Source organism: Pinus tabuliformis, chromosome 6, assembly GCF_031772625.1.
Source record: "Pinus tabuliformis cultivar Carrire ecotype Pingquan chromosome 6, CPIR1, whole genome shotgun sequence".
Lineage (NCBI taxonomy): Eukaryota > Viridiplantae > Streptophyta > Pinopsida > Pinales > Pinaceae > Pinus > Pinus tabuliformis.
In genome coordinates, this window is record NC_142292.1 from 75110390 (window position 1) to 75137949 (window position 27560).

Genomic DNA, 27560 nt, shown 5'->3' on the forward strand with positions numbered 1-27560 from the left:
GATATTGTTACACAAAAATATCGCCACCATGATTATTTGCAGTCAGTATGGGTCTATCACCACTTGTACTGTCCTCCTAAGCAAGTCCCAGACCTCAACTCTTCAAGTCAAGCTTTGAAAATGAGAGAAAGACATTGAAAATCAACAAAGCTCTGGTTCCGCACTTTCTCTCACTGTTGCCTGCGGTCCCGCACCTCCTGTTTACAAAAACTGCAGACCTGCCCGCTTTGTCCCTAAAGGTGTGGGTGCGGACCCCTGTGAAAGTCAAAAAGGCGCAAGTTTATTCTAAAAACTCACTTTGGGTTAATTCTAGATGATTCTAGAAGGAATTTTGACGTGGATTGGCCGCTCTTAGGTGGTTCATGCATCCCAAAAGAGAAGGAGCTAATCCCATGATGAGAGGAGCTATCCCTTTGAAGGAGGGCTTTATCCCTTTGAAGGAGGACCTAGTAACTTCCCTCCATTGCACTATAAATTTAGGGATTGGGCTGGTTGCTGAAGAGGTTGGAAGCTGAACATTTTTTAGGGTAAATGCTGGTGAAATTAAGACTTCCTAGTTGAGATTGAGAGGAGATATCACATACCTTTTTGGCTTCATTGGGAAGAGAGTGAAACTTGTCAAATTAGAGGAGACTTCTTGCTGGACCCTGGGAGGAGCTTGTACAGCGTCAAGGCACAGGTTGTAAAGTTCTTCTTTGATTAGAATTAATACAATCAGATTCATTTTTCTCAACAAATTGTCTCATGTCATTTGTTTCATGAATTCCTTGACATTCATGTTAAATATGTTTTATGATATTGGCTATTCAGGTGCTATTTAATTTGTTTGCTTGTTTGTGTTTGCAGATTCGCGACAAGGGAGCTCATTTGGATCGAAGGAGTGAGGCTTCCACAAACTTGCGTTGGACCCAAGGTAGGCCTAAAACACTTGTTTGCCTTTGTTTATAAATGCATATTTAGAGAAAGATAGTTTGTGATTGGTTTGCTTGTCATTAGGTCTTCTTTAGATTCTAGAAAGGTCTATCTTGTCCGCAAGGTCGACTCATTCCGTGTGACAAAATGGCGACTCCACTGGGGACTTGATGTTTTCCTTGTTTTTACTTTGACCTGAGAAACTGTGTTTTTGTTTCTGTTTTTGGCTTGTTGTGTGTGGAATTGGGTAGAAATAGTAGATCCAGGGTTATTTTTTGTTTTTCATAATTTTGGGAGAGGACCGCACCCTAGGCTTTTGACACAGTGCGTACTTATCCGCACTTTTGCTTTTAGCACAGAGCGGTACCGCACCTATGTTAACTGTGGGCCTGCGGACCCTGTCAAAATTTTGGAAAACCTAAGATTTCCTCTGTTAGTCAGCTTAGTTTTTGTTTAGAAGTTATTATCCACTGCCCAGACCTGCATATAACCTGTCAGAAGCTTTCCTTAGGTTGATTTCATTGGTGTTAGGGTTTTAGGTGAAATTCCTAGGAGTTTTGCTTGTTGGGTTTGTTTTTCATTTTGGTCTTGTAGTAGCTCTAAGCTTAGAAGCTGTAGGGACCTCAGATCACCTTGGTTTCTACCAACCTTCTTATGAGTCTGACCATCTATGAGATCTACCCTTGTTGAGGAATCCGCTTTGTGTTTTCTCTTTACAAAACTTCGAAAATCTTGTGTTTTAAAGTTTAGATTTTCATTTTTAAAAAGAAAACAAAATTGGTTGTTTTTTACTGATTTGTGATTCTGCATAAATTGGTCCTTAGATTACATCTAGCTAAGTAAAACATCCTTAAAAAAGACATCTTGTAGGCTTTGACTTCAAATAGGTTTTTATAATTTATAGATCTCAAAATTAGTCGTTTGCATAGTTTTGAGTGTTTTATAAGCAAAATAAAAAAAATTCTCTTTTGGAAAAAGTTTGTTTTTGTAGTGGTTGAGTGCTTTGAAAAGAAAAGGGAAATTTTTGTGAAAATAACTAGTTGTCTCGTTTTGAGTGCATTGGAAAGGACAAAAGCTCTTCTTTTAATTTGTTTGTTAAGAAAGATTTGTGTTTACAAAGTATTTGCATTCTCAAACTCTTTCCTAACTAGAAGTTCATCGAAGGGAAAAGATTGTTTAATCATCTTAAGTGCATTTTTAGTGATTTTGAGTCGAGTCTTCATACCACGAGTTTCATCTCCGCACCTCTTGACTTAAACAAAAACCAATAAAAAATAACGCTTAAAGTAAAATTCATCTAGTAATATTTTATTTCTAGGGCTCTGATACACCAACTTAGCTTAGGCTAGTGTCTTGGAGTAGGAGAGTAATTAACTCTCCAAGACAGTAAAAACAAACAAGTAGATGTATCTTGTGGTAGGGAAGAAATCCAATTGTTGCATTTATGCTCTGGGAAAGCTCCTCTTAAAGGAGAAGCACGAGATCGTGTCCGAACCAGTGTGGGAATCAATCCTTCCTCATTGGGAACGACGCCAGATATTCACGTATTAAAAACGGTAAACCTCGGATTAACCATTGTCGAGGAGCCTAGGGTCACTTGTTGGTAAACCTTGGATAATGTCAAGGAGCCTTCAAGGGGATTGAGCTTGCTACTCTGCCCTTACGTGCATATCGGATCGTAGACTGTTCCCCCAGGTATATTTGTTTCAGTTGGTAACCTTAGTGGCCATATTCTTTAGGATTCTTCCTAAGGTGACAGTGGTGGGAAGATCCCACTGTACCTGGAGCAGATGTCGGCTAGACTCACTTGGATTTTCTGGAGGGTTCTCTTCACTCGAGACGGTTAAGTGGAGGAACTTGTGCCAGTCTATTCATTAAGCAGGTTTCCGGGGTAACTGTTCCAACCGCCATTTCTGTATTGAACTCTGCGACGTTGGATTTCATCACCAACTAGTGTTTTTAGTACAGAAAGTTACTGTTTGTGTGTGTTTGATCTCCTAGATTCTTTAGGTGTGTGATTCAAATTTGTTTGGTTATTTAGAGGCTTTAGGTGGTTTTTATTGAGATTTTACTCTGTTTGCATGTGAAGTAGTTAAATTTTTTTAACCGTGGCTGAATTACCGAGGAAGTCCCGTAGACTTCGGGGCCAACCTCCTGAGTTTTCACCAAGCTGGCCTGAAGGGTTGCGAGTCCTCATAACTCCTAGAGACAGTAGAGTTGGGTCACCTGAAGAAGGAGAGTCTTCTTTGGTGGTACATCCTGATTTTCAAGCTTTAGTAGCAGATTATAATCCACAATCAGTGTCTGTTTCCGAAGTTACTCGTAGCTTTTCATCTGCTAGTGATATAGGTGAGGAACCTAAAATATCTGAACCTGAAAGTGAATTTGCTGCTACTCCGACATCGGGGTTTGCTTCTCCAGCTTCTAGTGGTCCTGGTTCACCTAGGGTAGAAAGAATAATTAGCCAAATCTTCCTTCTGGACTTATAGCTATCGAAGAACTTGCTCTAGAAGAAGAAGTAGGCATCCCTATCCCTGAAAATCAACCTACTATTGAGCTAAGGGAGCGTGAATCAATTTTTTACAGTCCACCTAGGAGCAGTGCTTGGTATCTTTCTTTGACTAATTTCTTAGAAAACCCAGGGTTAAGTTTTTCACCACCTCGTGTTCCTTATCACCCAACACCTAGAGGTTATTATCCTCCGTTAAATATGTCAAGACAGTCGTCCATGTTTACTCAATCGCCAGAATCCTTTTTGTACGGCGGTCCTTCTGTTCCCTCTGGGTATCAGTCACTTTCTGGTACTTTTTCGGGAGCATCTCCTCAACCCATTGAACAAGGGTTATTAACTGGAAGCAATGGTACTAAGCCGTTGAGCGTAGAAGATATTCTCATGATGTCAGGTACTATTCCCAATCCTCAACCTCAAGGTGGCCAGTTACCGCCTGGGGGGCAGCCTCAAAATCCTCAATTATCGCCTGGGGGGCAACCTCAAGGTACCCAATTTGCGCCTGGGGGGCAACCTCAAGGACAATACATACCTACGGGACAGTACGTTCCTCAAGGTCAACTCCAAACTCAATATGTACCCCAAGGTCAACCCCGGTATCAATTTATGCCTCAAGGTCAACCCCAGTATCAGTACGTGCCTCAAGGGTATCAACCCCAAGGTTAGTACTCGAACCAAGGTTTCCAACCACCCTCCGGTCAATCATATGTTCAAGGAAAGGGAATTGCACCTTCGAATTATCAATCCTACCCTCAACCCGGTTATGGTCCTCAATATTCTCAACCTGTTATGGGTCCGTACCCCCGAATGAATTTAGTGTGGGTCCATCGCAAACTCAGCAGGTCTTGCAACCGAATGTACAGTTGTCATCTCAAACTGGACAACCCTTAGTTTCTAGTATACCCCAGCAACCTGTCCAGGCTTCTATTCAAACTTATGTACCTTCGGTAGTTTCTCAGCCTGGGCCTAGTACGCCTCGTACTCCGCCTCAAACGACTGCTGCAACTGCTGCAACATCTGTTCAATCTACCCCACCTACTTCTGGAGTATCGACAGCTCCAGTTTCTACTGTTCCTGTATCTACTCCTCAGACATCTTTACCTCCGTCTGGATCCACGATTCAAACTTCGGTTCAGATGCCTGTAGGACAACCTGGTTCAAGTACGGTTGTCACAAGTCAACCACAATTTACTTATCAACCGTACCAGGGACAGTACCAATTCGGTCCTGCTGTGCAGCAGCCAGTCTATCAGTATCAACCGTACCCTGGGTACACATATCAACAACCCCAGTACAGTCCAGTTAATCCTGGTTTTCCGGGAGGATACAATATCCCAAATGCAATTCCTATTCCTAGTTATCCTGGATATCCTCCTCCTGGGGCTGGTCTCATGACCCATAGTTTTAGGGACCCTAATCGTCAGTTACCATTTATCGCAACTTTGGACTTGCCTGACTTGTCGCGCCTAACGAACGATCCCATTAATTATCTTTCGTTTTGGCTGCCAATGCCGAATAAGTTGCCTAGTGATATTCCTAAGTTCGAAGGCAAATCAGAAGAGGACCCGTTGAACCATGTGATGAGTTATCACCTCTGGTGTGCGTCTAACTCCATTTCAGATGATTCAATCCGTCTAAGACTTTTCCAGCGCACTCTAATTGGTCTTGCGGCCAAGTGGTACATTGAGTTACCACGAGGCACTGTTTATAATTTTAGTCAGTTAGCTACCTCGTTTTTAACTCATTTTCAGTTGCCAGTCCGATATGACAATGGCACGGAATTACTAACTTCGTTAAAGCAATCGACGTCCACTTACATTTCAAATCATATTCATGAATGGAGACGTCGACGGCGTTTAGTGAAGGTTTTTATTCCGGATCAGATCTTGGCTGAATGGTTGGTAAAGTCTTTGTTGCCAAAGATCACTGAAGATGTAGCTAAGGCCGGAGTTGTTACTGAGGAGCAAGTAATTGCTCAAGCACAATACCTTGACTTGGTTTATACTCAGTCAGGTACGTTACACGAGAAAATCTGTATGATTGGTACAGTTAACACTAAAAGTAAGAAGAAGTATTCCAAGAATTCTTCTCCTATCATAACCTTGCCTGATTCCCCGACAGGAGATTCTTCCACAGAGATTTCCGCCGATATTCACGTTGTAGAGTCATCTACAGCCAAATCAAAATCTGGTGGGAAGAAGAAAGGGAAGAAGAAGAATAAAACAGACAAAAATTCAAAGGAGAAACCTGAAAAATCGGAATCTAATGATGAAAAGCGCAAACCTCGTTATCCTTGTCTCATTTGTGACGAAGAACATTTTACAAGAGACTGCCCTCATCAGGCAGAGGTTGCGAAGATTGTCAAAGGTTCTCAAACGCCTGCTGTTTTGAAGGATCATTTTCCAAGTCAAGACAGTAAGATGATAGGTTCTTCCTCGAGTGCCAATGAAGAACCCATACTGATGATGTCACATGTTAGGATTGTGACTCGATCACATGATTATGGTAGTAAAAGTCTTGTTGATGGTAAAGAAGCAGAATCTTCTCATTCTAACCCATCAACCTCAGCTCCCGGTTCCAATCCACTACAGATCGAGAAACATAATCCAGACTTGGTAATCAAACCACCCGCCAAGGGTATACTTCGAAAGTCAGCTTTCAATCCACATGCGAGAGCGGCTCAGAACTATAACATTGTTGAGGATTTAGCTATTTCACACTTAACAATGTCGGCTTTGGAAGTTCTGCAATCATGTCCAGCACAACGTAAATTACTTTTGTCGGCTATAGGAGCTGTTGATGTTCAGGACTCGAACCTAATAATTTTCGATCTAGAAAGTAGTACACCGCGCTTACCTCATCAAATGGCTTTCCAGATTCCAGTGATAGTCAAAAATAGGCCTATTCATTGGACTGTGATTGATGAGGGAGCCTCAACGTGTATTATGTCGATACAGTGTTGGAGATCGCTTGGTTCTCCTTCGCTAAATCAATCCCCGACGATTCTAAAGGCCTTTGATGGCCGTGGATTTCATCCTTTCAGCATTCTACAGGATTTACCTATAGGGGTTGAAGGAAAAACCGTTAATCTAGATGTGGAGGTGGTTGATGCCCCTCTAGATTACAACCTTCTCTTGGGTCGAAGTTGGTCTTACGCTATGACAGCTGTCGTTTCATCGGTCTTTCGGGTTATAAAGTTTCCACATAATGGAAAGATCGTAATAATTTCATCCGACCCAGCCTCTTCTGAAAGTATTCAGCATGTCGGTAAAATGACTATCCCGTATAAGGATGTTGGAGTAGGACTAGTTAAAGATGCCGGTTTACTGGGAACTTTTCCTTTTCCTCCGATCAACGCATCGTCTTCATTTGCAACCATTCATATGATTACGTCAGACACCATTGTTTGTGATGATCCTTGGATCGTTCCTTCTGAATCTGAGATAGACTCATTTGGTGATGTCATGCCTTTGAGTCCATCTGAAATTGCGTATGAGGCCGTGCAATCGTTTACCGACCCATCTTCAACTGAGATTGACTTAATGAATGTGGTCCGTGAGGAATCACTTTTCACATCAAGCTCGGATTCAATCACGTTTTCTAAACTTGTTCAATCTGATGAGAAAATTCGTGAAATCCTATGTGCAGATGATTTACCATGGGAAGATCTCCATCACAGATCTTCGTTTTTACCCGAGAATGATCATTTTGAAAATGATTTTTCATCGATTTTTACGACTGAATATGTCAAGGAACCTCAGAATCCAATGAAAAATCCTGATTCAAAGTTAAATTTGGGAAACATCTCTCGAACTATTCCTATTGACATTTCGGTTAAGCCTGGAATTGTTGAGAACATTCATATAGGTGCCTCGTGTACAGAAGACGAAATTCAAATATATAAGGCCCTATTTCAGGAATTCCGCGATGTGTTTGCCTGGTCCTATGAGGAAATGCCAGTAATTGATCCCGCAATTGTTGTTCATGAAATAAAGACTTACCCGGACGCTAAAACCATCCTGCAACGTTTGCGTCAGATTCACCCAAGAAAAGCTGCTGCTATCAAAGCAAAAGTTGAAAATTACTCAAAGCAGGTTTCATTTATCCGATCCCGTTAACGGATTGGGTATCGAATATTGTTCCGGTTAATAAAAAGCAAGGGACAATAAGAATATGTATCGATTATAGTGACATTAATCGAGCCTGTCCAAAGGACAATTACCCAACTCCCTATATCGATCAAATCATTGATGATTGTGCCGGCAGCGAAATATTCTCCTTCATGGATGGTTTTTCCGGATACAATTAAATCAATATTCTACCTGCCGATCAACAAAAAATGGCTTTCATTTGTCCATGGGGGACATTTTCTTATTGCAAATTACCGTTTGGGCTCAAGAATGCTGGAGCAACTTTTCAAAGGGCCATGTCTTATGCGTTTCATGACATCATGCACATTGTGCAACCCTATCTCGATGATTTTCCTGCTCATTCATTACATCGAGCTAATCATCTCATCCATTTACGAGCAATTTTTATGAGGTGTAGGCATTATCGGATTCGGTTGAATCCACACAAGTGTGTTTTCTGTATAGAAACGGGTTGATTGCTGGGGTTTGTAGTTTCGAAAGTCGGCATTCGCGTCAATCCCTCAAAGGTCAAAGCTATTGTCAAATTGCCTCCTCCTTCGAGTCTTCGCCAACTCCAAAGTTTGCAAGGGAAAGCAAACTTTTTACAACGATTCATTCCTAACTACGCTGAGGTTACAAAGGGTTTTACCCGGTTGTTGAAACAGAATACTTCATTCTATTGGGATGAGATAGCTCAGAAATATTTTGATGCACTAAAACACGCGTTGACCCATGCACCGTTATTGAATCCTCCCAACTACAACCAGGATTACTTCTTGTATCTCGCCGCCTCTCATTCCACCATTGGAATGGTCTTAGTTCAGGAAGATGAATTCGGTACTGAACATGTGATATATTACCTTAGTCGAACTTTAAATCCAACTGAGCTAAAATACTCACATGTGGAGAAATTGGAATTGACAGCTGTTCAAGTTTTCCAACGTTTTCGTCACTACATTTTACTACGTAAAACTACAGTAATTTCTGATTGCAACCCTATGATCTACATTTTGACCAAGCAATTGCTAGGGGGCAAGTACTCTAAATGGATTGTTATCCTACAGGAGTTCGACTTGGAATTTGAAAAATCTAAGTCTAAGAAATCTTTAGTTTTTGCGGAGTTAATGTGTGACTTCCCGTGTGCTGACACGGAAACTGTGGCAGAGGAGCCCATTGCGGATGAATCCTTGTTTCTAATAAGCACTTTAGATCCATGGCATGGGGATATCATCGTTTATCTCCAGACCCAATCCTTTCGGCCAGAAATTTCAAGGTCAGAACGTCGGAAAATACGATTCCAGTCCCAACAATTCAGGATTATTGGAGATACTCTTTATCGCCGTGGGGCAGACTCTGTTTTTCGACGTTGCTTAACTCACGAGGAAGCTGAAAGGGTTCTAAATGACTGTCACTCTGGAGTGTGTGGCAGTAATATGTCTGGGTATGCCACAGCCCAAAAGATATTGCGCGCTGGCTACTTCTGGCTGTCTTTGTTTAAAGATTGTATTATCGTGGTCTGAAAATGCCACAACTGCCAAATTTTTTATCGAAAGATGCGCGCTCCACCTGCTCCTCTCCACCCTATAATTGCCATTGGTCCTTTTGCCAAATGGGTATCGATTTTATTACATGTAACCCTCACTCGGCCGGGGGGCATGCGTATATCATCCTTGCGGTAGATTATTTTACCAAGTGGGCCAAGGCGATGCCTACATTTGAGGCAGACGGCAAGACAGATGCAATTTTCGTGTTCAATCATATAATTGCTAGGTTTGGTGTCCCACAAGTGATTATCACTGATCATGGGCGTCATTTTCGAAATGTTATGATGACCGAACTTACAGGCCAACTTGGTTTGCATCATGATAGTTCAACTCCTTATTATCCACAAGCTAATGGTCTCGTTGAATCCATCAACAAAGTTTTAGTCATCATGATCCGACGAATCATTGGGATTCATCGGTCGAATTGGCATAACATGCTATTTTTAGCGCTTTGGGCGTATCGTACCTCAGTAAAAACATCAACAGGGTTCACTCCTTTCCAACTAGTTTATGGTCTGGAAGCTATGTTACCCATTGAATGCGAAATCCCGTCATTGCAAATGGCCATCGAGTTACTTCCAGCCACTTTCGAAGAGGAAAAACGTTTGTTATACTTGGCTAAATTAGATGAGAATCGACGTGATGCTGCATTGGCGATCGAGACTCACACAAAACGTATGAAAGCTCAGTATGATCGAAATGTGACCCATCGAAATTTTTCGGAAGGAGATCTAGTCTTAGTTTATGATCAAGCTAAGGATAAATTAGGCGCTGGAAAATTCGTTCCTATGTGGCATGGTCCCTATGTTGTCAAGCGAAAGCTAGCAAAAGGCGCCTATGAATTGGTAGACTTTGATGGGGACTCTTTGGGTAAACCCAGAAATGGTCTTTACCTGAAGAGGTATTATGCTTAAAGAAGGGGTATGGAGATTTTTAGTTAGGATAGTTTTTCTTTCTAGCTGGTGTGTTTTAGTTTGAAAAGTGTGCTTAGCTTAGAGAGTATTTTTCGTCATTATTCCTGCTTATCTTGGTTTTACTCTTGATATTGCAGATGTCGATGCCTCTCCAAACATATATTGGTTTCGCTGATGGTGCTTGTCGTAATACACGGAACATTTCTTCCACAGCTTGGGTTATCTATTCGCCCTCTGACGAGTTGGTATCTATGCATGGGGTAAGCCTCGGTCAAACAATGAACAACATTGCCGAGTATAGTGCAGTGATTGAGTTATTATCTGAATCTATTTCATTTGGGATTCGGAGTTTGATAGTGAGGTTAGATTCTGAACTCGTTGTATTACAGCTTAATAGAGTGTATGCCATTAGAAATCCAGTGTTATTGAGATTATTTTTGAGAGTGCGTCTCTTGGAACGTGCATTTAATTATATTGAGTATCAGCATATTCCAAGATCTTTAAATACATTAGCAGATGCAATTGCTTCTCGAATGTTAAGTATACATTTGCAATAATCATACATGTAAATCTAAAACCATTCCATAACGTGATTTACAAGATAAGCCAGTAATAGTGATATATATATAGGAGTGTGTCAAAAAATACATCGTCCTCGATCATAGGTTGAAAAACACCTTATGATCGGCAAAAATGATAAGTACAAAAAGCAAAAATGTCATATGTGCCCACAATAGGGGATCATCCTATCACTGGTGATGATCTCGATAAGAAACCACTGCACGAGCCACCTTACAAAGGAACCTCCTAAAAGGTCCTGGGACCCCAATCACATAGCGTTGAAGTCGACGAGGAATGTCATCTATGGTGGTCTCCGGAATATCTCCTATCAAGTGCTTTAGATGACTCTCCAACTCGGCCAAAACCTCTGTTGATTCGTCCTGTGGGGCTGGCACGGCTGCAACTAGTTGTTTCCTCTCGTAAGGCCGGAGAGTGGCTGGTTGCTGTGGACCCACATCTGCATTTGAAACTTTTACTATCAGTTTTGGGACGATGGAAAAAATAATAAAAAATTTTAAAATAGGAAAAATGTTGAAAATAATTTTACCTGAGTCATCCCATTGCTCTCCTAGTGGAAGAGCCATGTCTGGGTCACCACGAAAATCTACCCCACCGTAAGGGAAGTCCTGAATAGAAAAAACCTGGTTTTCCAACCATTGGAAATACTCACGTTTGAATCGAACAACCTCTATCCCCTCGTCTGGATGACTGGCCATAATTGCGACCCATCGCATCAGTTTGGGCTCTCGAGGAAGCCCAGCTCCAATAGTAAGGTGCTGCGGGATCAACATGGGAACCCTCTCCAGACCAAAGCTCACAACCAAAGCCCCATAACCAAAGGTCTTTAGTTGTCCGTTTTTGGCTCTCGTCAGTTGGCCTTTTACATTGGCCAACACAGCATCGCACCAGTTGAAGATGGTGCCTCGAAAGCAGTCAACTGCTATCCGCATCTGGGATCCGGTGGCAATATGTAACGCGACACTCCCGCAAAGTCTAGTGACAGTAAATGTGATCACCATGAGTTCAGGAAAGGATATGGTTTTTATGTCTATCCCTTTGTCTCTAGCCTGGCTGTTGCAGAACTCTAGCCGGAGGCTATCGACAAACTGGCCACTTGGCCTAGTCCCGAATAGAGTCAAGTCTTCGCCTCTCTTAGGCAAACCGGTCAAGAAATATATATCTGCCGGCTCGATTTCGAGCTGGTGGCCACCAATGAAGAAGCACTGGTCCTGTATGCTCCATCTGTCAACCAGCCATTGTAAGAAATCCACCTGGGCCCTCATGCCAGGCATGGCCCAGAATTTGTACAAGCCGCAGGCCCTCAATGCATCGATCGAAGGTTGGTGATTCAACGCGGCTAGATCCACGTCCTCACGCTCTCGTTCATGCCAATCTAGCATGATGTACTCTCTGCATCCAATAAAAAGATAGATTAGAATGTTAGAAATTAATTTGTTTGGGTCAAATTTTAGAATTTTTGGGTTCAAAACCCTTGCTGCTGGGACCGCACCCTCTGGGTTAGACACAGTGCGTGGGTCTGCACCTTGCCTACATGGAAGGTGCAAACCCCTGACTTTTTCCCCATTGAGAAAAAGTAAGGGTCCGCGGGTTGCCAGTGTTACACCTGCGGGCCCCCGTGCGCAGGTTTTAAGCCTAAAAACCCTCCAAAAAATGAAATAAAAACCTAAAACAAAAAATGAAACGGTTAAAAATGAAGAGTAGGATGATGTGGATAACCTGGAGAAGACGGCGTTCGATTTCGACGGTTGTATTTTCCGCAATCTTCACGGGAAGTTTTCTGAACAAAAGCACTATTTTCTCACCCAAAACTCAAACGGTAAAAATGAATTGACAAAAGCCCTTTTTATAAGTTTTTTGAGTAAATAAATTGCAGATTTGTTTATGTTTCACTTTGGAAAGGTATTTTTGCAGCATTTTTATCCATTTCAAACATGTATGATTAATGTTTGCATTTTTGTTCAGGAGAACGGATTATTCAACCGAAATCTATCATTTTCGACGAAAAAACATTTAGAGTCACCTTTAAACTCTTTTCTGACTCCTAAAACATGAAAAGATCGCCGAGTTTTTCTTTTAAACTCGTTAAAACGGAACTAAAAGACGGTCCACTTACAGCTCTTTTCTGACCGTAAAAACATGAAAAGATTGCTGGATTTTTGTCATTTCAAATTCGATATTGGTTATAAAACGATGTGTCGTTGATCGCTTTTTTACTTTTTCGGATCAGGGGCACTAATTACGAAAAGTACTCCTTGGTCGTAAAGATCAATCGGTTCTCTCAAGTATTATTTTATACTTTTTCGGGCTTGGGAGACACAAATTTACGAAAAAGGTCAACCCTGGAGTCTTCTTAAGTTTTTTCAGACTCTCTAAAATTGAAAAACTCCGAGTTTCTCCTATACTGGACTCGTTAAAATTTAACAGTAAAGGACCTGTTCAATTACAAACAGGAACGAACCACTCCTTCTTAGGGTTCGAATTTAAACTAAGTTGGACTCATCCGAAGGATGAGCTTATAATCAAGCAAATGTTATCCTCCTCAAGCTTGTCAAAAATAAAGAGGTACTTGCCAGAAATGGTGGGGAAAAAGAGAGAAAATGAGCCTGTTTGTCATACTTTGTAACCACTCTTGAACACGACACTTTTATTCACCTGGGTTGGGAAATCATTTGCCTAATAGTTGATCAAACCACATTGAAAGTCTTCAGCCGGTGTCTGGGTATTAACTTTGGGTCAATTGTCACCAAACCATCTATTGTGTCGTTATGTGTTCAAGAGGTCACTGCCAATAAGCCATTCATCTGCAAAATATCTGTTATCCATCTTGACCACCCCTGAGTCAGTTCTTGCAATTAAATTTCTTCAACTTGATCTATGATTTCGTGTTGTGGGCTTGCTTACAACGGATCACTTTCTATCAACTTCAGCTCATTATCTAGAAAGATGATCTAGAAATCGTCAGTACCTTGGGATCTGCATGCCTCAATAGCAGGTTTCTCGCCTTTGACGACAGGTTGCATCATTGATCTTCGATCAAAGGATTCCGTGACATGTTAGACACCAACACATTTATTCACATCTCATGGATTGTACTGGGTACTTTGAGAGCCATTGGCATCACTGGTGGTTTCTCTCACACTTGTTAACAGTTTACATCATTGACTGGTAATCAAGTGGTTTCTACCATGTTTGACTTCAACACATTAATTCGCATGGATAGAATTGTACTGTTTCGGGAAGTAGAAATGAAGACCCTGGATCTAGTTTCCACAATCCAGGCTGCGAGGAATTTTGTATTCATTATATAATGGACTATTCATAAACAGATGGCTGCGTCCATACTGTGTCCACATGAGTCTATACTTGTGATGTCTTACAAGATCATTCCTGTATCAGAGCAGTAGTTAGTTTTCTAAGTCAGTTTTGATCTGGGTATGGGAATGCCTACCTCAGCGATGATATGATCTCATATATATATCTTGCATTGAATGTTTTTACAGGTTCCGACCGGGCTGTCCACAAGATGATCCTCAAAATGATAAAGTACTTCACTCTTCCTAAATGATAAATGAAATCCTCATCTACTACAGACTTCGCACTTTAGGGGGCAATCTGTTACACAAAAATATCATCACCATGATTATTTGCAGTCAGTATGGGTCTATCACCACTTGTACTGTCCTCCTAAGCAAGTCTCAAACCCCAACTCTTCAAGTCAAGCTTTAAAAATGAGAGAAAGACATTGAAAATCAACAAAGCTCTGGTTCCGCACTTTCTCTCACTATTGCCTGCGGTCCCGCACCTCTTGTTTACAAAAACTACGGACCTGCCCGCTCTGTCCCTAAAGGCGTGGGTGCAGACCCCTGTGAAAGTCAAAAAGGCGCAAGTTTATTCTAGAAGGAATTTTGACGTGGATTGGCCGCTCTTAGGTGGTTCATGCATCCCAAAAGAGAAGGAGCTAATCCCTTGATGAGAGGAGCTATCCCTTTGAAGGAGGACCTAGTAACTTCCCTCCATTGCACTATAAATTCAGGCATTGGGCTGGTTGTTGAGGAGGTTGGAAGCTGAACATTTTTTAGGGTAAATGCTGGTGAAATTAAGACTTCCTAGTTGAGCTTGAGAGGAGAGATGACATACCTTTTTGGCTTCATTGGGAAGAGAGTGAAACTTGTCAAAGTAGAGGAGACTTCTTGCTGGACCCTGGGAGGAGCTTGTACAACGTCAAGGCACAGGTTGTAAAGTTCTTCTTTGATTAGAATTAATACAATCAAATTCATTTTTCTCAACAAATTGTCTCATGTCATTTGTTTCATGAATTCCTTGACTTTCATGTTAAATATGTTTTATGATATTGGCTATTCAGGTGTTATTTAATTTGTTTGTTTGTTTGTGTTTGCAGATTCGCGACAAGGGAGTTCATTTGGATCGAAGGAGCGAGGCTTCCACAAACTTACGTTGGACCCAAGGTAGGTCTAAAACACTTGTTTGCCTTTGTTTATAAATGCATATTTAGAGAAAGATATTAACTTTGGGTCAATTGTCACCAAACCATCTGTTGTGTCGTTATGTGTTTAAGAAGTCACTGCCAATAAGCTATTCATCTGCAAAATATCTGTCATCCATCTTGACCACCCCTAAGTCAGTCCTTGCAACTAAATTTCTTCAACTTGATCTATGATTTCGTGTTGTGGGCTTGCTTGTGACGGATCGCTTTCTATCGACTTCAGCTCATTATCTAGAAAGATGATCTAGAAATAGTCAGTACCTTGGGATCTGCATGCCTCGCGACTACTAAAAATATTCCCATAGAAATTAAAATAAGGTTTTAATAAAATTAAGCTAAGATGGATCTATGTCGGTTCTTTGTATATATATATATATATATATAAAGAACAAACATTGATCCATCATAGCTAAGGATCCAAGGGATGAGAGCAAGCAAATTGACTAATTATAATAGATTAAATATAGTACATTATTTTTTAAAGTTTTTCATTATTTTATTTTCTTTGACATGATTGATCTAAAATATAGGTTTAAAATTTTACAACCAATTAAGTTTTTTTAATTTAGATAATTTCTTAAACACAATACAATGTGATCAAATTTAAGAGAGTTGGGGAGTGGGTGGAGAGAGGGAGCAAGACAGTGAAAAAGTTGGAGGATAGAGAGAGAGAAAGAGAGAGTGATGGGGGGAGAGAGAGAGAGGTGGGGGAGAGGGAGCGAAAGGAAGGAAGAGAGAGGGGTGAGAGAGAGGGAGGGAGAGAGGAAAGAACAAATACATAGAGAGATAGAGGTGGAGAGAGAGAGGAGTGAGAAGGGAAAGATGGAGAGAGAGTGAGGGAGAGAGGAGAGGAGGGAAGAGAAAGAAAAGGAGAGGATAGAGATAGGGAGAGAAGGGGAAGGGAGAGAGATGGAGAAGGACAGGGAGGGGGGGGAGATAGTGATAGAGTTGGATGGGAGAGAGAGAGAGAGAGGGAGAGTGATTTTGGGGGGGAGATAGAGGGAGATGGGAGATAAGGGATAGAGAAGAAGGAAGATAGAGATGAGGAGAGAGAGATGGAATTGGAGAGGGTAGGAGAGGGAGGGAACAAGAAAAACATAGCGGGAGAAAGGTGGAGAGAGAGAGGGGGTGACAAGGGAGTCATGGAGAGAGAGTGAGGGAGAGAGAAGAGTGGGAGGGAATAGAGAGAAGGATATAGATAGAGAGGGAGAGAAGGGGAAGAGAGGGAGAGAGAGTGTGTGTATGTTTGGGGAGTGAGATAAAGAGAAGGAATAACAAAGAGACACAAATAAAAATATAGATATTATATAGTATTATATAACCAACCTAGATCCATAAATACATATATCATTATAATTTCTTTTGTCATCTTAAATCATTTGCAATTGTGCAAAAAACCCAAATATCATTATGTAAATGTTCCAATCTTTGTAATCTTTCTCATGAACAATTAATAAATACATGTTTAATTATAATCAATTTTTTTCTATCTTAAATCATTTAAATAGTAGAAAACCAGATATTATTATGTAAACATTTTAATCATTATCATTTTTTTCACAAACAACTAATAAAAATTCAGTTTAATTTATAAGCAAAATACTTTTTCCATGACTATTTTTCTGATTAATTTTAATCAAAATTTGACAGAAATTTTTAAAAACTTGAATTTAAATTATTTAATCTGTATAATTTGAGTACCCTAAATATTTTTCAAAATACTAAATCTATTTATGCATTTAAAAATATATTTTAAATAACAAAAATTCTTCAAATTATATTACTAAATTTTAATTTCTAAATTAAACTTAATATATATATATATATATATAAAACCAAACATCATTATACAAACGTTCCAATCATTGTAATCGTTTTTTGGTATCTCCAATCATTTCGTTTGTGGAAAAGCAAATATGATTATGTAGGCTACTCTCCCACTATGACTCCCCTCCCCTCCTTGTGGAAAACCTTCAACAATGTTTCCAGCTGTCGTGGAAAACTTTTCAAATCGTCCATCCAATAAACTAGCATTTGCACCAAATGTTGCAAAGGAAACGCCGTAAGGCATAAATTGAGAAACAATTCCGACATGGGAATGGGAAAATGTACATAAGATGCAGATATGTAGCATAAATGAGATTCTAAAGATGTATAAATTGAAGTTTATTTAGGGTTTTTTTTTTAATTATTGAATTAATATTGCATATAAATCTCATAAAATTCAACCAACTTATAATTGAGGGCTCTGATCTCTAAGTTTGACTTTGGGTCATTAACATGGTAATGCACTGTCTCAACCACTAAACCACATAACAACAAACAAAAGACTACAAAATGTTACGATCATTACTATAGTAAACCCAATGACTCTACACACAATAATTTATTCTTTACTCGAAGAGAATATTGCTTAACCATATCCACAAAAAGATTGCAAGGTGGAAAGCATTATGCAGAACAGAATCTCTGTTATTATAACTTGTAAGTTGTAGCATTGTTCCAACCAATAAAACTATCTTCACATTTTGGAAGATCAAATGGAAATAAGTTTTGAAGAATTCAATAAAAAACGTCCAAGATCATTGGATCACATGATTAATGGTACCATGTCCTATGAATCTAATATTTTTATGCACTTACAATTAAGGGAGAAAACAAGGTCCAAACAATGTATACCATAGGGACCAATAAATAGTATATTTGCTAATCCTTGCTAGGATCAGAAAAAACAACATTACTTCTCCTTAAATCCTTCACAATCAAATTATACAATTGTTGTACAACACAAGGCCCATGTTGTTGTCAATAGTTCTGATTGAGAATGCGACCAGATTCCTTCAATCTCATACAGTGATTAATGCACCAATTATACAATTGTTGTACAACACAAGACTCATGTTGTTGTCAATCAAGCAATAGTTCTGATCGAGAATGCGCCAGATTCCTTCAATCTCATATAGTGATTAATGCACCAAACACAGATGTACTAGTTGCAACGACTTTTATATCATTTTGCTGATGTTGTCATGTCAAAATCAATGTGATACAATTAAGTCACCTTTAAGAAGAACCTCATTGCAATTTCTATACAAGGATGTCTGTCTTATCATTACTCATTCTAATTTCACCTCTTTTATTGTCAGAGTTCACGAATTAGCCTCCAAATGCTTGCTTCATCCACAGACCAGTGAATTACCTTTTATAAATATTTTGTTTGAGCATTGGAACTCAATAACATTTACAAAATTATAAAAAGTTTATCTCCAATCAATTTCTTTTCTTTTCTTTTTCTTTTTCTGATTTCCACTTATTATTGTTATATAAATATCTAAACTCATTTTATAATACTTTAAAAATAGAAATTTTCAGATATTATAATCCCTAAATCCTTTCTTCCCATTCTTAATGACTTTTGCAATTGGAAATAGGGCTTTGCAATTAGGTTCCCTCTGCATTAAACTCTGCAACTGACCCACCACGGTTAGTGTTGGAGTCCTTGGAGGGGTTTTATTCTCTTGAACAAAAGTCAAGTGACAAGAAAGAGTCTGGGCTCCCGGCTCTACGCCGGGCCTGTACATTATTACTGGAATCTCTTGTACCTGTTTTGGCAGATCCTATTTTGGGTGTTGAACATCCAGTTCTGCCCTTAAATATAAAGGAGCAAGCCAAAAGTATTGCACATGAATGGAAGTCGAAGATAAACCTTGAAGGAGATGTTGCCAATGGCAATTCGTTGGAGGCCCAGGCCTTCTTGCAACTTCTAGCTACTTTTGGAATTGCGTCAGAGTTTGATAAAGATGACTTATGCAAGCTTGTTCTTGCATTTGCATGGTGCAGGCAGACACCTGAACTCTGTTGTTCCCTTGGACTTGAATCAAAAATGCCAGGTTGGTTGGCTGGTGTTCTGTAATGTTAGCCTCAGTGGCTAGGCTGGCAAAATTTCCATCCATTTTGGTAGATAGGCTTTTTGTTGTTTTTCTGGCATTCATGGCTAGCTTGGTTTTTTTGAGGGACTGGTGAATTTTATCAGTATACTTGGTTGTGGCTGATTGAGTTGAAGATAAATTTTGGTAATCCTGGCTGTAGTAAACCTTCCCAACGTTTTTTGTTTAGTCCAGTGAACGGGTTTCTAAGTTGACGGGGTTGGTAGTCTTTTCTTTAGATCTCAACATTTCATATGCAAGGCAGATACTGAGTGGCCTCTACTAGGTAGACATCTTTTTATGAGGTAGAAAGTTGTATGTAAGTTATTTTGTTGATATTAATAAAGGCACCTGAAGATGATCAACTATGGTAAAGTGTCATAAGGCCTTTCATGAGTGGGGAACTATTTACTTACGAAATGGTCTCAAGCTGGCATAGCTATTATCTTTATTGACAAATCCGTTGAAGTTGTCTGTATTGTTTTTTCTTTCACAATAAACTGTCTTTTGGTATTTCAAATGTTTGTGACATATTCAGATTAACTGAAAATTTTGTGACAATTTCATGCAGATGTTGTAGAAACCCTGGTCAATAGTGGAAAGCAAATTGAGGCAGTCAACTTTGCTCATGCATTTGGGCTGACAGAGAAGTTTGCACCTGTCCCTTTGTTGAAAACAAATTGAGGCAGTCAACTTTGCTCATGCATTTGGGCTGACAGAGAAGTTTGCACTTGTTCCTTTGTTGAAGGAATATCTGAAAGATGCTAAGAAAGCTTCTCAGGCAAGTTTAAAAAGCGGGAATAACTCTACTGTTGCACAAGTACGATTGTATTACTGTTATACAAAATGTCTTGTTATGTGATGATCATTTTGGTTTAGTATTGTTGGTTATATCGGAAGTTCCTTTTTTGACCGATATTTTTATTTGCTGCTACAGAATGAAGTAAATACAAAAGAGCTTTCTGCTTATAGAGCTGTTATAAAGTGCATTGAGGAGCACAAACTTGAATCGCAGTTCTCACCAGATCCTCTTCAAAAGCGTGTAGCTCAGCTAGAGAAAGCTAAGGCTGACAGAAAAAGGTCTGCAGGTGCTGTTAAGTCTCAACCTAAGTGTCCTTGTGCTAATGGAGGAAATGCTGGTGTATATATGCCTCCGTTAAGTGCAGATGAAAGAACTCCGACTCTTTATGCTTCTTCCAATGGTGCAGATAGAAGCTTTTATAGGTCTTTGGATAGAGTACAATATTCTGGTGCAGCTCCAGGTGTTACATCCTACAACCTACAGGGCCAAAATGCATATGACAAATCAAACCAAGGATTATATGGAGCAGGCTATGGTGTTGGAAATAGGACTCCAGTCTCGCTCCCAAGGCCATATATGTATCCATCAGATAACATGGGGCCTTCGTTGTTGGGTTCCGATTCTTACAATTCCTCTACTAATTACAACAACCATCACTTTGGCAGTAGACTGCCTGCCCCTCCTCCAGCTTATCAGTCTTCTTTTATACATTAGGTAGGTACGGTGCTTATCTTACCGTGGTCAAGCAAGTTCTGATCTTATCAGGCCCCATAAAACCTTTTCTATTGGATGTGGCTAGTAGTAAGCACTTAGCTTTGAAGAGGTTTTTTGACTTTATTTCTATAAATCTAAAAGATTGGCAAAGTTCATTTGGCAGCTTTTCACAATTTTCAGTGGTGTTTTCTTCTATTAAGGAATCTTCTATTAAGGAATTTTATTTTTGTATGGTATTGAGTGCTTCATCACTTTCCCAGGTTACTATATACTGTAGTGTTTACAGTTCAAAGATAATTCTATGCATAATTTTGGTATTTTTTTATTTGTTTGACAAATCAGAGAGGATCAATCTGTCTCTTTGTGGAAGATTAAAATTTGGTGAATAATATATCATTTGTGATCTTGTTCGGAGCTCATAACACAAGACTTTCAATTGCATTGTATGTCGAGGGCTGGTCTTGTGCTGAATATGATTTAATTGTCCTCTTAAGCTGCTGCATGATTTAAATCCCCCTTTTTGAGCAGAAATGATTTGTAGTGCTAGTGGTATAGTTGTTATACCCTGCATTAATATTTTTGTGTTCTCTGTAACGAGGACAAAGCACATTGGAGTTATATGTCCCATCTAGAACTAGCAATTGTCTCAAAAGGTACAAAGAGAGGCCGATAGGGTTATTAAATTAGAATTGTTGAATTTCTCTAGAAGAGATGTTGGTTCAAGCCTACAAGGAGCAAAGAGATTTGATGTTTGGAGTTCTATGCTTTTTAGACACCATATATCTTTAAATACAACTTAATTTTAGAAAAAGTTCAACCGCAATGCAGTTCTGCCATGCAGACATACACTTAAATCGTTATTGGGCTTATGATATTGACAAATTCAAAGTAAACTGGTATACAAGAGAATGTACCAAGCTAAACCACAAGTTACACATCTTCAGACCTAAGAAAGTACATAACAATGGTTTGGCATATCAATAGTGATATCATAATTGCTTTTCCTTCCACATACATACAATTGCTCCAAAGGCAAGGACAAGAAAAATTTTCAGCTCTAGTGAGCACCAGTGGGTCACCAAAACGAGTGACCACTAATGGCTTTCACATTTATACAAGGAATTGGCAAGGGACTTTACATGGACTCCACTCAACTTCAGACACAGCTTCAGCCAATATGGAGAGTGATTGAAATTGAACATAGCTAAGTAGTGGCATTGGCTCACAGTAATACACCAAGTATAAAATATTTAAGCTTTTACAGAAGCAAGGAGTAAGAAAAATTATGAAGCTCAGAGAAGTAGATTTAAATCAATCAAAGCTTGTTGAACGACTATAATGTCCATAGAAATAATCTTCCAATGTTCTACTCTCATGTACAAGATTTACACTTTGATCTGGACTACTGTTTGATACCAAATCATCATCAACTCCAAGCATTGCAAGTGATAGATGAGTTTGGATGTCACAACTCCCAGAGTTTTCTCCAGATTCATCCTCAATCAATTCATCTAATTCCATGGACATTGTCAATTACCTCTTGGTCCAATAAGGTAGGTCATCTCCTTCTCCTCGTAGTAATTTCAAAGTCTGCAATAATAAGTTACAGACAAACAATGAGGAAGAATAAGTTCACGTTCTTACATTAACATTTATCCATTGTTTGAAATTTCACAAATTCAGTTTAATGCAAAGGTAAGCCACTTTATTTGGGGAAACCAAAGCTTTCAATTCAAATCTTGCAATCCAGATTTCAGCTAGGATAGTGATTCTCAGGAAAGCTATATACTCTCTTGATATTGGAGCGAAAGCAGATATGCTGGCTCTTCTTGCCTATTCAGGGAGGGGTAATTTGCATACTGAAGCTTTGGTTTGAGATATGATGTAATCTCTTTTGCTAATATTCAAAGAATATTATATTTCATTAATGGAAAAATAGATTATTGGCAATTGAGGCTTTGAATATTTTGCCATAATCCACCATCAGCATTTAGGGCTAACCTCTTTAAGGGTGATGATTTTACAAATTGAACTACTAAACAAATGTTTAGATTACAACCCTAAACACTAGGTCTAAACACCCTTTACTCTATGTCAGAAGGATATCAACTCGATATTTCATGTGCCATTCTTCGTTATGGGAAAAAACAATTCTAGCACTAACTCCTCACAGGAAAGGAAATGTCTTCAAGCAACTAAATTTGACATAAGTTCAGAAACTGAAACATATATATGAAACTAATGAGAATAAGAGTAATTACTCTGTTCATTCGAGGTCGAAAATAAGCTGCCTGTCTCAGAAAACATGCTGCACCAATGACCATTCTCTTCATCTTCCTCATGTCATAAGCATCTTCCAAAAGTGGATCTGCAAGTTCTTTTACAGAGCCAGCTGCCAGTAATGGCCTTGCCTAAATTTTGAAATTTACAAGAGATTAAGATTTTGAACCAAGACAAAGAAACCAAAAGAATCCAAAATTACCAAATACAAAACAAGAAGCCTTGCCTAAATTTTGAAATTTACAAGAGATTAAGATTCTGAACCAAGACAAAGAAACCAAAAGAATCCAAAATTATCAAATACAAAACAAGCAAGGACACTAGAGCCCTACCCACATAACTAAGCTTTCTTGGCCTTTAGGATTCTTGTCATTGATTGGTTTTCTTCCAGTTATTAGCTCTAGAAGAACTACTCCAAAGGAATACACGTCCATCTTCTCATTAACCTTGCCATACATGAAATATTCTGGAGCCAGATACCTGAAATATGATAGCAGCTAGTTTTATGAAGGCTTGATTATAAATGACATTTATTTTCCTAAGGAAAGAGCTGGTGTAAAGAAAGAAATGGATATTTACCCAAATGTACCTACAACATCACTACCTATTATTATTTCTCACCCCCTCGAGAATAGATTCACTAATGGATTCCCACAGTTTGAAATAGAATCCAAGGCATCAAAAGGTAAACCTAGGATACCCACTTATTCAAGACATGTTCTCTAGAGACTGTCACTTTGCATTTAAGTAATTTCATTCATCCTCTTATGCAGATCTCAACAAGTTTCCTTCAACCGATCATCTTGGGTACCTGCTTGAGGTACTGGAGAATAACGAAGATGAGCCTAAGCGGGATAGTGATGATCAAGAAAGGTAGAGACCCTCATCCACAGTCTGCAGTTCTGTAAAATAAAGAACATGACAAAGATTTTACTTAGAAAACAAGCTGTCAATAATGGGTTCCTGGAAGTAGTTGAATAGAAGCTACTTTGTTTTGTTTTGGTGATTATTATAAAAAGGTAATGATCAATGAGTTTCTTTCCTTGCAACAGCTATGGACATAACCTTCCAGAGAGTCCATTTTCAAATCTTAATGGATCCAATGGTATTAAAACAATATTATATACTACAGAGAAAACAATGGGGAACATGCCCACTATTTCCAAGGTTTTAACACAAGCATCATCAACATCTGCTATCGATAAGGAACTTACTTGTTCTATATGCCTGGGTACTTAGAATATTCGTTTTTTTTACATTGTTATTTCAATGATTTATCTGTATTCTAACAACAGACAACAAAATCTGAAACTTCTACCCATAAATCTATGTGCAGATGCCGTTGTGGAGCCGAAGCAATTAGTGTGTAGCCACTTATTTGGTTTCAAATGTGTGCCAAAGGTGAGATAAACCAAGCACTCATTTGCATTATTAAATCAATATATTTTTGAAAGAACATATATAACTGATTCAGGCTGCCATTTCTGTGAATTCTGTTGGTGCAGGTAATTAAATTGTCTGAGGAGTGCCCCGAGATACATCAAGGATTTTATCAGTATACTTGGTTGTGGCATCTGTCACCTTTAATACCCTTCCAAGGCCCTATTACCGATTACAGTATGGTGCCCATTCTCAAGCTGTCAAATGAATGAAATAGTAAAAACCTACTGGTTGAAATTGTTCCATGCTTGCAGGCTGACTATTTTGTCAGTCTACTCTTCATTCTTATTCAAGACTTATTCAAGACATGTTCTCTAGAGACTGTCACTTTGCATTTAAGTAATTTCATTCATCCTCTTACGCAGATCTCAACAAGTTTCCTTCAACCGATCATCTTGGGTACCTGCTTGAGGTACTGGAGAATAACGAAGATGAGCCTAAGCGGGGCAATGATGATCAAGAAAGGTAGAGACCCCCATCCACAGTCTGCAGTTCTGTAAAATAAAGAACATGACAAAGATTTTACTTAGAAAACAAGCTGTCAATAATGGGTTCCTGGAAGTAGTTGAATAGAAGCTACTTTGTTTTGTTTTGGTGATTATTATAAAAAGGTAATGATCAGTGAGTTTCTTTCCTTGCAACAGCTATGGACATAACCTTCCAGAGAGTCCATTTTCAAATCTTAATGGATCCAATGGTATTAAAACAATATTATATACTACAGAGAAAACAATGGGGAACATGCCCACTATTTCCAAAGTTTTAACACAAGCATCATCAACATCTACTATCGATAAGGAACTTACTTGTTCTATATGCCTGGGTACTTAGAATATTCGTTTTTTTTACATTGTTATTTCAATGATTTATCTGTATTCTAACAACAGACAACAAAATCTGAAACTTCTACCCATAAATCTATGTGCAGATGCCGTTGTGGAGCCGAAGCAATTAGCGTGTAGCCACTTATTTTGTTTCAAATGTGTGCCAAAGGTGAGATAAACCAAGCACTCATTTGCATTATTAAATCAATATATTTTTGAAAGAACATATATAACTGATTCAGGCTGCCATTTCTGTGAATTCTGTTGGTGCAGGTAATTAAATTGTCTGAGGAGTGCCCTATCTGTGTGCAACACAAGGGCAACCAGGTCTTTAAACTTTCTGCAAGGAGAGATTTACAATTTGATTATTACCCTTGGGAAAGAGAGCCAGTCCCACACCAAATGTGTCGTAGTTATACAAAATATACATCATGATACTCAGCTTGGTCCATTTCTCAGATGGCACCGGGTCTAAAATATAAAACAATTTGAAAATGGTGGAAATGCAATCCTTTGTACCTATATGAAGATACAGATAATGTACACAGTGCCCCGGGATACATCAAGGTTCTGCCCTATGAAGCCATATGCTTCATTGAGTTGTCCAGCACGGTCGAGAAGATCAACCATGCAGGCATAGTGCTCCAGGCTAGGTGTGATGTTATAGTTTTTCATGCAATCAAAGTATTGCCAACCTTCGTGGATTAAGCCTGCCTGACTGCATGCGGACAGAACACCGACGAAAGTGATATGGTCTGGTTTTACGCCAGCCTTCTGCATCTTATGAAACGTAGAAAGGGCGTCCTCAACATGCCCATGCATGGCAGACCCCCCAATCATTGAATTCCAAGAGATCACAGTTTTTCCAGATGCTTTATTAAACACTCCATATGCATTTTCAATGTTTCCGCATTTGGCATACATATCTATTAGAGCACACTCTACAAATTTGTCTACCTCGAATCCACTTCTGATAATGTATGCATGAATTTCCTTGCCATGGTCCAGAGCAGCAAGTTTTGCACAAGCCGAAAGAACACTCCCAAACGTAAATGCGTTTGGTTTTATGCCTGCTAAATGCATTTGACAAAACAGTCTCAATGCGTCGTTGCCGCGCCCATTCTGAGCATAACCTGAAATCATGGCATTCCAGGAAATCACATCTGGTTTTACACCTGCCAATTGCATTTGCTGAAAGAGTTTCAGCGCCTTGCTGCCATGGTCATTCTGGGCATATCCAGCAATCATTGCATTCCATGAAATTGTGTTTTTTTCAGACATTTTGTCAAAAATCTGAAGAGCATTACCTAAACACTGGGATTTAGCATACATGTCTACTAAAGCACTCCCCACAAAGACGCTTGACTCAAATCCAGTCATGATTATGTAAGAATGTATTTGCCTGCCTTGGTCTAGAGCTGCTAAATTAGCACATGCTAGAAGAATGCTTCCGAATGTGAACGAGGTAGGTTTAGCCCCTGACCGCCGCATTTGCTGGAAGAGTTTAAAGGCATCATTACTTTTCCCATTCTGAGCATAACCCGCAATCATTGCATTCCATGAAGCTGTGCTCCGCTTTACTCCATCCAATTCCATTTGATGAAAAAGCTTCATAGCCTCATCAACATGTTTCTGTTCGAAGTATCCTGCAATCATCATATTCCATGAAATTGTGTTTCTTGGGGACATTTTGTCAAACACTTGCCGTGCATATTGGATACAACCACATTTCCTGTACATATCTATTAGAGCGTTTTCAATATGAACATTTACCTCAAATTGGTGTCTGATAACATAACTGTGGATTTCCTTTCCCACATGCACAGCTCGTACCTCAGCACATGCTGCGAGAATCTCAACAATGGTGACCGAATTGGGGTTTACACTAGCCATTTGCATGCTACAAAAGAGCTGCATGGCATCCACACCATGTCCACTCCGAACAAACCCTCCAATCATCCCATTCCATGATATCATGTCAGGCCTCACACCCACTAACCTCATTTCCCTAAAAAGCTTCAAGGCCTCATCCACAAACCCATCGACAGCATAGCCTGTGATCATGGCATTCCAGGACACCAAATCTCTTACAGGCATCAAACCCATCGACAGCATAGCCTGTGATCATGGCATTCCAAGACACCAAATCTCTTACAGGCATTTTGTCAAACACACGCTGCGCATCCTCAAGACTACTACATTTTGAGTACATATATATTAAAGCATTACACACAGAAATATCTGACAGAAATCCCCTTCTAATCAAATAACAGTGGATTCCTCTTCCCTGTTGCAGAGCCCGTCGATGGGCACATGCTTTGAGAACGCTGGGGCAAACGAAAGACTCCAGTTCCAGTCCTTCACACTGCAATTGATAAAACAAAGCAAGGGCTTTCTCAGAGCGTCCATGTTTGGCATACGCTCCAATCATCGTGGACCATGAAAACAGATTCCGTGCAGAGATTTTATCAAACACCAT

General features: G+C 39.4%; 3 protein-coding genes across 3 annotated transcripts in view; 1 reads left to right on the forward strand and 2 right to left on the reverse strand.

Annotated features, from left to right (window-relative positions):
• LOC149257320 (FRIGIDA-like protein 4b) overlaps positions 1-20608 on the forward strand; it is a 29613-nt gene extending 9005 nt beyond the window's left edge. Inside the window, exons 3-6 of the mRNA XM_089369007.1 lie at positions 18541-18985; positions 19593-19681; positions 19746-19841; positions 19959-20608. Of these exons, the coding sequence (XP_089225133.1) occupies positions 18541-18985; positions 19593-19681; positions 19746-19841; positions 19959-20537 (1209 nt within the window). The 3' untranslated portion in view covers positions 20538-20608. The remainder of the gene's footprint in view (positions 1-18540; positions 18986-19592; positions 19682-19745; positions 19842-19958) is intronic.
• Positions 20609-21848: 1240 nt separating this feature from the next.
• On the reverse strand, positions 21849-23251 carry LOC149257321 (protein kinase STUNTED-like). Its single transcript, XM_089369048.1, has 4 exons — positions 23150-23251; positions 22799-22948; positions 22075-22127; positions 21849-21942 (listed from the first exon to the last, which is right to left on the reverse strand). The coding sequence occupies exons 1-4, from the start codon at positions 23249-23251 to the stop codon at positions 21849-21851; spliced, it is 399 nt and encodes a 132-aa protein (XP_089225174.1).
• A 2349-nt stretch (positions 23252-25600) lies between these two features.
• Positions 25601-27560, reverse strand: LOC149257322 (pentatricopeptide repeat-containing protein At5g16860-like). Its single transcript, XM_089369086.1, has 2 exons — positions 27315-27560; positions 25601-27199 (listed from the first exon to the last, which is right to left on the reverse strand). The coding sequence occupies exons 1-2, from the start codon at positions 27558-27560 to the stop codon at positions 25601-25603; spliced, it is 1845 nt and encodes a 614-aa protein (XP_089225212.1).

Bases quoted from the DNA above. Each gene is read 5' to 3' on its own strand.
- LOC149257322 (XM_089369086.1), bottom strand. From the start codon at position 27,560: ATGGTGTTTGATAAAATCTCTGCACGGAATCTGTTTTCATGGTCCACG. The intron at 27,200-27,314 runs GTGTGTAATGCT...CCATGATCACAG, and splicing joins GATTTCTGTCAGATATTTCT to GCTATGCTGTCGATGGGTTT.
- LOC149257321 (XM_089369048.1), bottom strand. From the start codon at position 23,251: ATGGACGTGTATTCCTTTGGAGTAGTTCTTCTAGAGCTAATAACTGGA. The intron at 22,949-23,149 runs GTAGGGCTCTAG...TTCAAAATTTAG, and splicing joins AAGAAAGCTTAGTTATGTGG to GCAAGGCCATTACTGGCAGC. The intron at 21,943-22,074 runs GTAATTGACAAT...GGTATCAAACAG, and splicing joins CTACCTTATTGGACCAAGAG to TAGTCCAGATCAAAGTGTAA.